The sequence below is a fragment of the Manis pentadactyla genome, chromosome 9 (genome assembly GCF_030020395.1).
Source record: "Manis pentadactyla isolate mManPen7 chromosome 9, mManPen7.hap1, whole genome shotgun sequence".
Lineage (NCBI taxonomy): Eukaryota > Metazoa > Chordata > Mammalia > Pholidota > Manidae > Manis > Manis pentadactyla.
Window position 1 is genome coordinate 71,846,084 of NC_080027.1, and position 14,005 is coordinate 71,860,088.

Here is a 14,005-nt window from a genome sequence, read left to right on the forward strand (position 1 = left end):
TCCCAATGTATTTATTGTATATGTTATTCTTGCAACTTACACATACTTCAATTTTTTTTTCCTTTCTAGTAGAAAAATGCTTGTCTCTGTGTTAAACCTATCAGTGGACACCATTGCAATGTTCAGTAGCTGAAGCCTCATACAAGTTACATCCCATCATAAAACAATAATCAACAGGTTAAAATACCACTGGCTTATTGTTCAGATTTCAAGCTGCGTCCTCACTGAAGTAAGTTGACATTTGTGCAGACACTGAAATAAAGAGGTTGGCATTTATGATTAGTGAACAAAAGGTATCAGATATCAAAAGAAATCTGACTTAGACAATGTAATTTTTCTTGGTGTTATAGGGTAACAATTGAGGAGTGTCACTCAGCATTTCTTTCCCTTTTTTTTCTTGCATATATATTTGGAGGGATGCATCTGACAAGGAGAAATTTCTACCAAGCACTAATTTTATGACTTGCACTTAATTCCATGTTTTAAAGCAGTAGAGGCTAACAGTGTGCTTCTTAATTTTAGTATGCATAATACATGATAGAGTTTGGTGAAACAGATACTGTGGCCCCTCCTTTGTAGGTTAGGGATGGGGCCATCTTTTAATGAGCTCTCAGATAATGCTGATGCTGCAAATATGAGGACGACATTTGAGTTGCACTAGGCTGACAAATTGTGACAGTCTCTCCAAAATTAGTAATTTAGAAAGCACTTGGATATTATATGGAGAAAATCTAAAAATAAAAATAAAATGTTCCATATTGGACAACCCATTGCCATAAAATCTCAACTAGTCAGAATTAAGAGTCCATAATTAAAGCGTTATCAATCAGTTTAATTAGTCAAGAAATAGATAACATATACCGATCCTGACAAAACATTAAATCATTTTGTGTTTATCTTTTGTAGTATCTGAGGGATCTACATAACTTAGCTTACATTTGGAAAAATTTTTTCAGTGATACAGACCTATGTTCTTATGCCATTTATTGACAAGTCCTTTGTTAGAAATGTATTTAGCCAGTATTTATTTCCCAGTCTGTGGCTTACCTATTTCTTTTCTTAATGGTATCTTTGATGAGCAGAAAGTTTTAAAATATAATGAAGTACTAAGGCTATCAGCAGACTTCTCAGCAGAAATTTCACAGGGCAGAAAGGAGTGACATGAAATATTTAATGTACTGAAACATAAGGACCTCCAACCAAGAATCCTCTACCCAGCAAGATTCAACAGCCCCAAATCTGTGGGACACTGCCAAGGCAGTTCTAAGATGGAAATACATAGCAATACAACACTACCTCAAGAAACAAGAGTGATCCCAAATAAGTAGTCTAAACTCACAATTACAGAAACTAGAAAAAGAAGAAAAAAAGAATCCCAGAGTTAGTAGAAGGAAGAACATAATAAAGGTCAGAGCAGAAGTAAATAAAATAGAGATGAATAAAAAAATAGAAGAAAAACAGTGAAACAAGGATCTGGTTCTTTGAGAAAATAAACAAAATATATAAACCCCTAGCAAGACTTATCAAGAAAAAGAGTACACAAGTAAACAAAATCAGAAATGAAGAAAGACTAACTACAACAGATACCATAGAAATACAAAGAATTATTAGCATATACTATGAAAAATTATATGCCAATAAATTGGACAACCTAGAAGAAATGGACAGTTTCCTAGAAAAATACAGCCTTCCAAGAATGATCCAGGAAGAAACAGAAAATCTGAACAGACAAATTACGAGCAATGAAATTGAATTGATAGTCAAAAAACTCCAGGTACAGATGGCTTCACAGCTGCATTCTACCAAATATTTAAAGAAGATCTACTTACCCTTCCTAAAGTATTCCAGAAAGTAGAAGAGGAGGGAATACTTCTAAACTCATTCTGTGAGGCCAGCATCAGTCTGATACCAAAACAAAGACACCACAGAAAAGGAAATTATAGACCAATATCCCTGATGAACATAGATGCAAAAATATTCAACAAAATATTAACAAACCATTCAAAAATAGATCAGAAGGATCATCCCTCAAGATCAAGTGGGATTTATTCCAGAGTTGTAAGGATGGTGAAATATTCATAGATCAATATCATACACTACATTAACAGAAAGAAGAAAGAAAACCACATGATCATCTCAATAGATGCTGAAAAAGCATTTGACAAAATTCAACATCCATTCATGATAAAACGCTCAACAAAATGGGTATAGAGGGTAAGTACCTCAACATAATAAAGGTTGTATACGACAAACCCATAGCTAACATCATACTTAACAGCAAAAAGCCGAAAACTTTTCCTTTAAGATCAAGAACAAGTCAAAGATGTGCACTCTCACCATTTTTAGTCAACATAGTACTAGAGGTCCTAGCCACAGCAATCAGGCAGCACAAAGAGATAAAAGGCATTCAGATCGATAAGGAAGAAGTTAAAACTCACTATTTGCAGATGACATGGTATTATACATATAAAACCTTAAAGACTCCACCAAAAAACTATTAGAACTAATAATTGAATTCAGCACAGTTTCAGCATACAAAATTAATACACAGAAATCTGTTGCATTCCTATATACTAAAAACAAACTAGTGGAAAGAGAAATCAGGAAAACAGCTCCATTTACAATTGCATCAAAAAGAATAAAATACCTAGGACTAAACCTAACCAAGGAGGTTTACTATAAGACACTCTTGAGAGAAATTTTAAAAAAACACCAATAAATGGAAATCTATCCCATGATCATGAATAGAAATAATTAATATTTTCAAAATGGCCATCCTGCCTAAAGCAATTTACAGATTCAGTGCAATTCCTATCAAAACACCAACAGCATTTTCCAATGGACTAGCATGAATAGTTCTAAAATTCATAGAGAACCACAAAAGATCCTAAATAGCCAAGGCAATCCTGAGAAAGAAGAACAAAGCTGGGGGGATTACGCTCACTGACTTCAAGCTCTACTACAAAGCTACCATAATCAAAACAGTTTAGTACTGACAAATAACAGACCCATAGATCACTGAAACAGAATAGAGAGCCCAGATTTAAAACCATACATATATGGTCAATTAATATATGATAAAGGAGCCATTAATATACAATGGGGAAAAGACAGCATCTTCAACAACTGGTGTTGGGAAAATGACAGCTACATGCAAGAGAATGAAACTGGATTACTGTCTACTCCACACACAAAGTGAACTCAAAATGGATCAAAGACCTGAATATAAGTCATGAAACCATAAAACGCTTAGAAGAAAACATAGGCAACAAGCATTTAACAACTTTCTCCTGGACATATCTCCTCAGGCAGGGAAAACAAAAGCAAAAATGAACAAATGGGACTACATCAAACTAAAAAGCTTCTGTACAGCAAAGGGCACCATAAACAGAATAAAAAGGCATCCTTGTATGTATGGGAGAATATATTCATAAACAATTCATCTGATAAGGGTTAACATCCAAAATATATTAAGAACTCATATGCCTCAACACCTAAAAAACAAATAACCCAATTAAAAAATGGGCAGAGATCCTGAACAGACATTTCTCCAAAGAAGAAATACAAATGGCCAACAGGCACATGGAAAGATGTTCCACATTGCTAATCATCAGGGAAATGCAAATCAAAATGGCAATGAGACATCACCTCACACCAGTCAGAATGGCCACTATCCAAAAGACAAGAAATAACAAATGTTGGTGAGGATGCGGAGAAATAGGAACCCTCCTACACTGTTGGTGGGAATGCAAATAAATTGATGCAGCCACTGTGGAAAGCAGTATGGAGGTTCCTCAAAAAACTAAAAATAGAAATACCGTATGACCCAGTAATTCCACTTCTAGGAATTTACCTGAAGAAAACAGTCCTTGATTCAAAAAAATATATGCACCCCTATATTTATTGCCACACTTTGCAATAGTCATGATAGGGAAGCAACCTAAGTGTCCATCAATAGATGAATGGATAAAGAAGATGTGGTACATATACACAATGGAATATTATTCAGCCATAAAAGGAAAAGAAATCCTGCCATTTGCAACAACATGGATAGATCTAAAGGGTATTATGCCTCAATGAAATAAGCCAGATGGAGAAAGACAAGTACCAAATGACTTCACTCATTTGTGGAGTATAACAACAAAGCAAAACTGAAGGAACAAAACAGCAGCAGACTCACAGACTCCAAGAAGGGACTAGCAGTTACCAAAGGAAAGGAGTTGGGGAGGGTGGGTGGGGAGGAAGGGAGAAGGGGATTAAAGGGTATTATAATTAGCACTCATGATATAGGTAGGTCATGGGGAAAGAAGTACAACACAACTATGTGCTCCTTCAAGAGGCATTTATTTAACACCAAATGTGTGCTACATAAAGTGGTAATCTACACTGCCCAATAAAATGTTAGCCATTAGCCACATATGACTATTTCAATTCCATGAAAACTAAATAAAATTAAATATTCATTTCCACAAGATCCCTGATTCAAAAAGACATATGCACCCTTATGTTTATTGCTTCTCTGTTTACTATAGCCAAGATATGGAAGCAACCTAAGTGTCCATCAATAGATGAATGGATAAAGAAGAGGTGGTACATATACACAATGGAATATTATTCAGCTATAAAAAAAGAAATCCTGCGATTTTCAACAACATGGATGGACCTAAAGGTGAAATAAGTCAGTCAAGAAAGACAAATACCATATGATTTCACTTGTTTGTGGAATATAACAACAAAGCAAAACAGAAGGAGCAAAATAGCAGTAGACTCACAGACACCAAGAAGGGACTAGTGGTTATGAAAGGGAAGGGGTTGGGGTGGGTGGTGTGGGAGAGATGAGGTGGTTAATAAAGGAGCATAGTAATTCGCAATCACAGTGTCAGTTGGTCACATGGCGATAGTACAGTATGGAAAATATAGTCGGTGATTGTGTGACATCTTTCTGTGTTAAGTTAACTGCACTAGAGGGGTGAGCATTTAATAATATGGGTAAGCTGTTGAATCACTGTGTTGTGTATGTGAAATCAATATAAGATTGTATATCAACAATACTTCAATTTAAAAGAAAAATTGATGAAGTTCAATTTATCAATTTCATGTCATTATAGTTTGTGCTTTTTGTTTTCTGTCAAACCAATCTATACCTACCCCATTGGGCAAAGATACACTCTTGTGTTTCCTTCTAGAAGTTTTCTGGTTCTGTGTTTTACATTTATGTTTCTGATTCTTGAATTGATTTTTGTTTATAGAATGGGATAGGAAGTGAGGTTAATTTTCTCCCTCATGGACATCCACCTTTCTCAACATCTTTTGTTACAGACTGTCCTTTCTACATTGAATTGCCTTGGCACTTTGTTGAAAATCAACTGACCTTTTATGTATAGTCTATTTCTAGACATTTTATTTTGTTCCAGTAATCTACTTGTATTTTTTTATGCTAGTACTATTATCTTGATTATTACAGCTTTAAAATAACTCTTAAAAATTAGATAATGTATGTCCTTCAACTTTGTTCTTTTTCAAGATTTTTTTTGCCTGTTCTAGATCCTTTGTATTTCCATATAAATATTATAATCATCCTGTCTACTTCTTCAAAGTAGCTCATTGGAATTTTGATAAAAATTGCATTAAGTTTATGTATCAGCTTAGGGAAAATGGACATGATCTTCCCATCCAGGAACATACTATTCCTTTCCATTCATTTAGGTCTTTTATGATTTCTCTTAGTAGGTTTTGTAGTCTTACACAGCATCTCTCTGGTTTATTCTGAAGTATCTCCTTTTTTTTTTTTCTTGGTGCTATTTTAATTGGTAACTTTTAAGTCTTTCCTTTTCCAGTTGTTGCAAGATTTGCTGATTTCTTAATTTTGAGTTTTTGCTTCCAGGTAGGTGACTAAGTACTTCTAATTCCACCAAAATGAATTTTGGTTCCGTACTGAGAGCAAATAGAAGTCAGTTAAAATAAATGAACTTTGCAACATTGATTTTAGTACATATCTATTCTTTTAATTACGAGTATCAGTATTTTCCCTGTTTGAGCATTGTTTTCCTCAGATCTCCTTGTTTGCATGATTTACCTGGCATTTTTCTAATATAAGGAAGTCCATGCTATTTTTCTATGGCTTTTCCTGGCTTCTCAATTAGATAGTAAGTCAGAACACAGGATGCTTTAGATTTTATCTTTCATTTAATCAGTGAATGAATGAAGTAGAAATCGCTCTGGGCTCTCAACAGTGGGAAAGTTTGGCTAGTGGGTATCAAAGAAAAGAAAGCCGCAGCATAAGCCTTGACAGTAAAGGAAAAGTGACTGTGGTCTGAGGATGATCGTGCCTGCCTGAGCCTGCCTCCCAAGGGAGGACTCAGAGAGTAGGGAAATAGTAGGAAAAAGAATTGCATTCACTTTGGGATTTGAAAGTCTTGAAACCTGTAGTACTGGAGTGTTATCTTCTCCTGGGCAATAAAGAATCGTTGCAGATTTAATGTTAAGAATTGATTAATAATAGTACCATTTTATTAATAGACCTTGTAATTGAAACATTTTTAAAAGTTATGGTGTCTATTCCCAGTTTTAAATCATAAAGATATTTAGACAGTGTATAATTTCTTATCGCTGCCTCAGTAAATTACCACAAACTCAGTTGCTTATAACAACAGAAATTTATTCTTTCACAATTCTGGAGGCTGGAAGTCCAAAATTAATATAACTGGGCTGAAATCAAGGTGTTGGCAGGCCAGACTGTAATAGGAAAGTTCATACCTGTGTCTTCCAGCTGCTGGTGGCTGCCAGCATTCCTTGACTTGCGGCCTCATCACTTCACAATTTAAGGCCAGTATTTCACATCTCTCTCTTTCTGCATGGTGTTCACATCATCTTCACCTGTGTGTGTCAAATCTGTCTCTACCTCCCTCTTATAAGAACAGTTTTTGTTTAGGGCCCACCTGAATAATTAAAAATTACCTACCCATTTCAAGGTCTTTAACTTAATCATATCTGCAAAGACTCTTTATCCAAACAAGGTAACAAGGTACCAGGGATTAGGACCTGATATCTTTGAGGGCCATTATCAATCTGTGACAGAATGTATTAATATTCTTTTTTCAGATCTTCATGTTCTGGAACTTACTGTTAAAACAGATTTGGACTGAGGCTTTTAGCATCCCAGTGACATACATATTTTCTTGCTGTAACTACCATTTTTTAATTGAGCCCTGTATTGTGGAATAAAATTTATTGGGTTCTAGTAGCATAACAGAATAGACATAAACACCTCAGATGGTGACTTACTTATTTAAAATAGTCAGGAAATACCAAATTAGTGAAATAAATTGAATTGTACTTTCACTGATAGAACTGATAAAAGATTCAGTAATATTTAGTGATAGATGTTTGTTTTGGACAGCCAGGAACTAATTCATGGTTTTGTAGAGCTTTCTTGGTCAGGTTGGTCAGGTTCATTCTGTTCTATTCATTGTACCAAGTAGAATTTCTATAGTGGCCTATTAGAAATAACCTTTTTAGTTGGTATCCCTACTATACAGCTACTAGTTTAAAATGATACCTAGGGCTTTACTCAGTGCTTGTGACATACTGAGATTGAGTTTTCACCTGTAAGTGTATCTTAAATGTATACTAGTGGCACATTTGAGCTTGTTGCTTGTAATAACATTGAATCACAAGCTTGTTACGCAGATGTTCTTCACATAATGTTAGGGAATGGGTCAGCTAGAGAATGTAGCCAATCCTATTTTGGCTTTTGAATTTTACTTGAGTATTCCGATTTTAGGGATTGCCTAAACCTCAGTGTTGGGAATAACTTATAAGCATCATTTGAATAAATCGTGGCCAAAAAAAGATGAAACAGTAAACCTTAGTTTCCTTTTCTTCAGTCAGTATATGAATTAGCTTAAATATTTAAATGTTGTAAACAATAGATTTGGCATAGGAAGAAAAGCAGTTTGCCAAAGGAAAAAATGGAAGCTAATTCTCTTTGTCCTATAATCTTTCTCCCAGCATGTATGATGTTCGTTACTTCTTCTGCACAACCAATCACAATAGCTTTTGCCGTGCTAGTGTGGGTCATCAACAGTATGGAGTTCAGCTTGAATTCACTGTCAAAACCAGTAGTCCACTTTATAATTAAAAACTTACACACTTTTCTGAATTCTGGGATGAGAATTGAAATCATTTGACTTCAGTTACTTGCCACAACTCACTGAGTGACTGGCCTTGGCAGCTTGGGTGATAAATGACATGGTACTTGTAAACTTTTTGTACTCTTTCAGTGTCTGTAAAGCAGTCGATGAAAGAATGTAAGTGACAGTACCATTAACTGATGAATATGTGAATTATAACCATTTTAGTATCATGAAATGTGAATATGGTGATTTGCCTATTTTATTACTAAAATTGAAAAAGAGTAAGAACTTAAGGGAATGTAGGAAAAGGGAAGAAGGGCATAATATAACGGGGTTATCCATTAAGCCCTATTTATATTAGCATTTGAGAATTGATGAGTTGGGATAAAACTTTGTTTTTGAGCAAACCATATAAAGAAATTACTGCATATTGAAAGCATTTAAAAAAATTTCTTAGACTTAGAAAATACATGTAAGAAATATTTACTAATTAATTTATATCAAATGTTTCATTGATTTCTTTAAAGTTCTTTCTTACCAATCTGCCCTAGAATAACTGTTTTTCAATAAAATTTATGTTTGGGAATTTATAACTTTAAACTCTTTAGGACTGAGCCAGAAGATGAGAGGTGTTTTATTTTAAAGTATGATTATATAATCTGACTTCATAAGAAAAAGCTAGTAGTCCATTTGTGATATGTACAGCCAAACACATTATATAAGGAAAAGTTCATACTCTGCATAGTTTATGCCCTTCCTTTGTCATTTCTTACTCGTCTGCATGTACCTATTTCTGTTTATATTAGTATCCTCTGTAGGTAAATTGTCCGTGAGACCAGTGATTCCATCAGCAAATTATCCAGAAAATGCTGTCTTTGCACGTTGTGACAGATCGTGTCACTGGTGGATTTATAGCTACTTTAGTGGTCTAATTAACCTGGCAGTTGTCTCCTGTGCCCAACAGTGTTGTCTTGTTGCCTTGGCATCTTAGTTTCCATCTTCTCATTACCCTTTCTCTTAACTAAAGCTCAGATAGACATTTTTTTTACCTATCCCCACTCACCTCCCTCTATTCACCACCCACCTTATTTTTGATTGGCAGTATCACCCGGATAAACAAAGTGCAGATGTGCCGGCAGGAACAGTGGAGGAATGTATTCAGAAGTTCATCGAAATTGATCAGGCATGGAAAATTCTAGGGAATGAAGAGACAAAAAAAGAGTATGACCTGCAGCGGCATGGTAGGTACTTGTGGTGAGGAACCGGCCCGTATACATTGGCAACTCTCCAAAGCACAGTCTGCAGCCATTCCTGGGAAGCATTTTCCAGCATTTGCACCAAGTTATTATTGCTTTTTACTCCTCCCTCCATCATTGTTTTTAATAATGCCCTATTCTTGGTAGTGATTAGTGTGTGTATCCATTGAGAAGTTAACAAAACTACTAGGATGTGGCTTCTTGTGAAACTGTGAAAGTTACTTTCTATAACTAATGAAATATGTTTTATTATACCTTCCTAATTGATGTATTTATATGTTTAAAACTTGCTTTTAGTAAATTATACACTAATTAAAATTCTAACTAGTACTTTTAAGACTGTATACTGTATAAACAATAATCTCAAAAAAGCTACTATATAGTTAACATCAAAAGGCACTCTTTTCTGTCTTTGAGCTTGTTTTAAGCTAGTTTTCATGATTATCTTCTGGATAAACTATTCCTTATAAGATTGCTATATATGATATTTCAGAAATGTGCATTTCTTGAGCAGTTTTGAAAGTCATTTCTTTTATGCATTTTAGAAAATAGCTTCCTAAACAGTGACAAGCTCTTGTAAAAAAGAAAGGGAGAAATGTAGGTCAGGTTTGTCACACATAGACTATAGTTACATGAAGTGATAGGCTGTCTTTCAGCGCTGGCCTTGGGATAGGAGTCCCTCAGCCTTCTTTTTGAATCTACACTATGCACCCTACATGCTAACGGGGAGTCAATAATCATTACAGCCTGTGGGAAAAACACTCAGTTACACTCTGCAGTAGCACACAGGCTCAGCATTGACTCGTGTTGATTAAAGCTCACTGTCTCTGTTGGTGATTTAATCCCCTCCCATACCCTACACTGGCACACTATCAAACCTAACAAAATTATGTTATTTATTTTCCAACAAAATGATTTTAAGGCTCCTACTACTAAGGTTGTGAAAATTTGATTTGAGAAACAAGGCTTTATTTCTAAAACACATTATAGGATAAGGCGAGTAGATAGATAGATAGATAGATAGATAGATAGATAGATAGATAGATAGATAGATAGATAGATAGATAGATAGATAGATAGATAGATAGATAGATAGATAGATAGATAGATGATAGATAGATAGATGATAGATAGATAGATAGATGATAGATAGATAGATGATAGATAGATAGATAGATAGATAGATGATAGATAGATAGATGATAGATAGATAGATAGATAGATAGATAGATAGATAGATAGATAATAGAATATCCATATTTATCTAAGGCGAGTAGATAGATAGATAGATAGATAGATGATAGATAGATAGATAGATAGATGATAGATAGATAGATAGATAGATGATAGATAGATAGATAGATAGATAGATGATAGATAGATAGATACATAGATAGATAGATAGATAGATAGATAGATAGATAGATAGATAGATAGATAATAGAATATCCATATTTATTTTCAGAGGAACTTGTACTGACCAAATTAAGTATATCTTACGGGCAGTGTATGGTACCTTTGTATAGATAGACTTTATGAGCTATTTCTTTTTGTACTGGAGTATTTGTTTTTAATAATGACTTTCATAATACTAATCAGCTCTAAGATGCTTCTGCTTTTTTAAGACTGATGAACTTACTTTTATTAAGAAACTGATGAGTGTACCTTTGCAATGAATTTAATTTTCAAATATGGCTTGAATATATTGGGTCCTACTTTCATTTGATGCGTGTGTGCATTTGAGCATCTTTCAAATGTTGTATTTCTTCTGCAAATGTGATTGTGTTGCTGGCCAAAGACTATAGAGGTGATTCCATTTGAGGATGAATTCCAGCCATAGGTAAATCTTTTTAACCTTGGTTCACATGGTATAGTATCTATGAAAGTAGTAAAATTAATACACATGAATGTGTTGTGTGTGAGAAGTTACCTATGTTCCTAAAGTGACCAAGCTATACTGGAGGTGATTAATTTTTTCATGGTGCTTTTGCACATCTTTACTAGTCATTACTCTGTGGGCAGTGAATTTACTTAAGATAAGGATAATCCACAAAACTGTACCTTAAGGAGTTGAGACTGCATACCTGCACTGCACTGTCACTCTGCATTTTTGCCCCTCCACAGCCTGTGTACTATTAAGAACCTATCAGTAAAACTGACTAGAAGCCTGCTGTCTAAAGAGAAGAGAGGTGGGGAAAGATCAGAATAAAAAAATATTCTGTCTTACTAAGGTATAGGATAGGGTAGACCAGAAATGGAAAGACATAGGAAGGAGGGTTAAAAGTGAGCAATAGATTTGTATGAAAGAAGGTTTAAGGAACGTTGGAGGAACAAATAACATCTTCAAACCTTTCTCATTGCCTTTGAGAAGCCCTTGGAAATGTGGATTTTTTTTGAGCTTTTAGTCCTTGGTTTTAAGGTTTTAATGGATGCTGTGAAATACCTACTGTATTTCAGGGGACTCTTTTTGGGTCATTAATGAAGTCACAACAAAGTTCAGACAAACCAAATACAACAGGAGTTGGGCCTGATTCAGATAAACAGGCAGATCTTCTGCTTGGAATTTTTATGTCAGTTTGCTTTGCAAGTTTTTCAGTTGGGTGATTACTGAATTGAGCTATTCTGAGTTCAATTCTATACAACTTCTCTAATTTAGTTTCTACATTTCAGTGCCTCAGATCTAAGTACTAAATATTTGCTTCATTACTAGATAATCCAAAAATGAGAATGCTTTCATTTTAAATTGAAGTTGGCTTGCTGTTTAGATAAGATATAAAGGTCTCTTACTCAAATGTAACATGCTGTTTTTAAGCCTTTCATACTGGAGTTATTTTCAGAAATCTCATAATAAATCTAGTTTCATACCATTTCTTTTGAATACCAACATTAATTTTTTTTTTTACCTACCTTCAATAAATGGCTCTCAAAAGGAAATGAACTTGAACTTGTAACAGTGAAGATTTAGATTTGATAGAAGGAAAACCTTTGAGAATGATAATTTGTTAAAAACCAGGATAGGTTACCGAGAGAGAGAGAGAGAATTAGTTATAATGAGGCCAAAACACTCTTTTTTTCTCTGGGTCACTTCCTGGGGACATGGAAATAGTTTTGTTATATAGAACTCTTTTTGCATGTGGTGATAATTTATTGTAGAACTTTCTTTACATAGGACGTGTTTCAAATATGTTTATCTCCTACTCTGCATTAAGTTGGAATATAAATCTGAGCTCTGTAATACTTGGGGATGAGACAGGAGATGTTCCATTGGCAACATTTTGAATGCTTTCTCATATTTCACAGCTCAGAGTCAGGGTTTTGTTGTAAGGAAAGCCTCATCAATAATGCCCACAACCATTTATTTCTCTAAAAGATCTGTTTAAAGGAGCCCTTGACATCCATATTTCTTTGCTTCACAAAGGAAATTATCAAATGGTTCTAATAAAGAAAGTATGGTATAGATAACCTAAAGTAATGTCCATATATTTTTTCTCCCTTGTTTTCACTTCTCATATTCATAGTGGAATATTGTACATTCTGCTTCAATATATTCTTCTGTATTGACACGTTAGGCCAATGTTGACTAGGCTGAAGTAGATCTAAAGAAGGATTAGTAATATTCAGTTCCCAGGTACTACACATTTTGAAAGCAATTTAACCAGTTGGTTCCAGTTGGCATGTTTACCTTGTTTCTAAGGATGGTTCCAAAGACTGCTTCCATGTTCCTTTGAAAAGCATATAGTTAGTCAAGATTAGGCTTAGCATTTTAGATAACCAGATAAGCACTTTGGAAAAACTTTTCAGGATTTTTATAAAATGTTTGCATAAAATCTGTTGAATAGATTTTGGTGCATTTATAAATCTTACATGGAGTTATCTCATATATTAAACACATTAAAAAAAAACATCAGAAGTATATCACGGGAAAACAGTAGGGATCCTGATGCAATAGCTCTGTACTGGGACAGTCACACAGATCTCTGATGTCTTCGTGGCTCTCTAGAGTGGTGCAGCTTATGAGTTAGGTTACTTCTCTAGTCTGAAGAACAAATCTTCAAATGAAATCAGTCAATGTTTTGGTTTTTTTTGAAGTGGATTGTTTTATTATCGGTGGTGTATTATTTTTAGTAAGATGTATCTTGGTTCTCTATCAAGTGAATTATTTTGGTAATGTGAAGCTTTCACTCTAATTGGCTAAGTACTTGGGTATGCAGAATAGCCTGGCTCAAAAGGGGATTGGGCCAGACGTAAAGTTCGTGTGTCTTTACTCAAAGCTATTCAGCTACTCTCCCTTAGCTAGGTACAAAAGGTCATTTCTGGTGTTGTACTACACAATTCACTTCATCTGTTTATCAGGATAAATACTGAGAATGGGAAATAAGCAAATGAATGTTGGACCAGCTGAGGAATGTATCTTAAAGCCCCACCAACACTTCCATTCAGATAACTGAATCAACATGTAATTTCTTAAGCTCAAAGTAAGAATCCTTTCCAGAAAGCAAGTTAGTGCTAAAGACTGGTTATCTTCATAAGAAGGGACATAATACTTTTAAATGTAGATAATACGAATTTAGGCTTTTAGCAATAATGACTTAAGGCCAGTAAATATTTGTGTAA

General features: G+C 34.5%; 1 protein-coding gene across 2 annotated transcripts in view; it reads left to right on the plus strand.

The window, feature by feature from the left end:
• DNAJC24 (DnaJ heat shock protein family (Hsp40) member C24) overlaps nt 1-14,005 on the plus strand; it is a 57,093-nt gene that overhangs the window by 30,617 nt on the left and 12,471 nt on the right. For both annotated transcript variants that reach the window (XM_036891839.2, XM_036891838.2), the window contains exon 3: nt 9,238-9,376. In XM_036891839.2, coding sequence (XP_036747734.1) covers nt 9,238-9,376 — 139 coding nt within the window. The remainder of the gene's footprint in view (nt 1-9,237; nt 9,377-14,005) is intronic.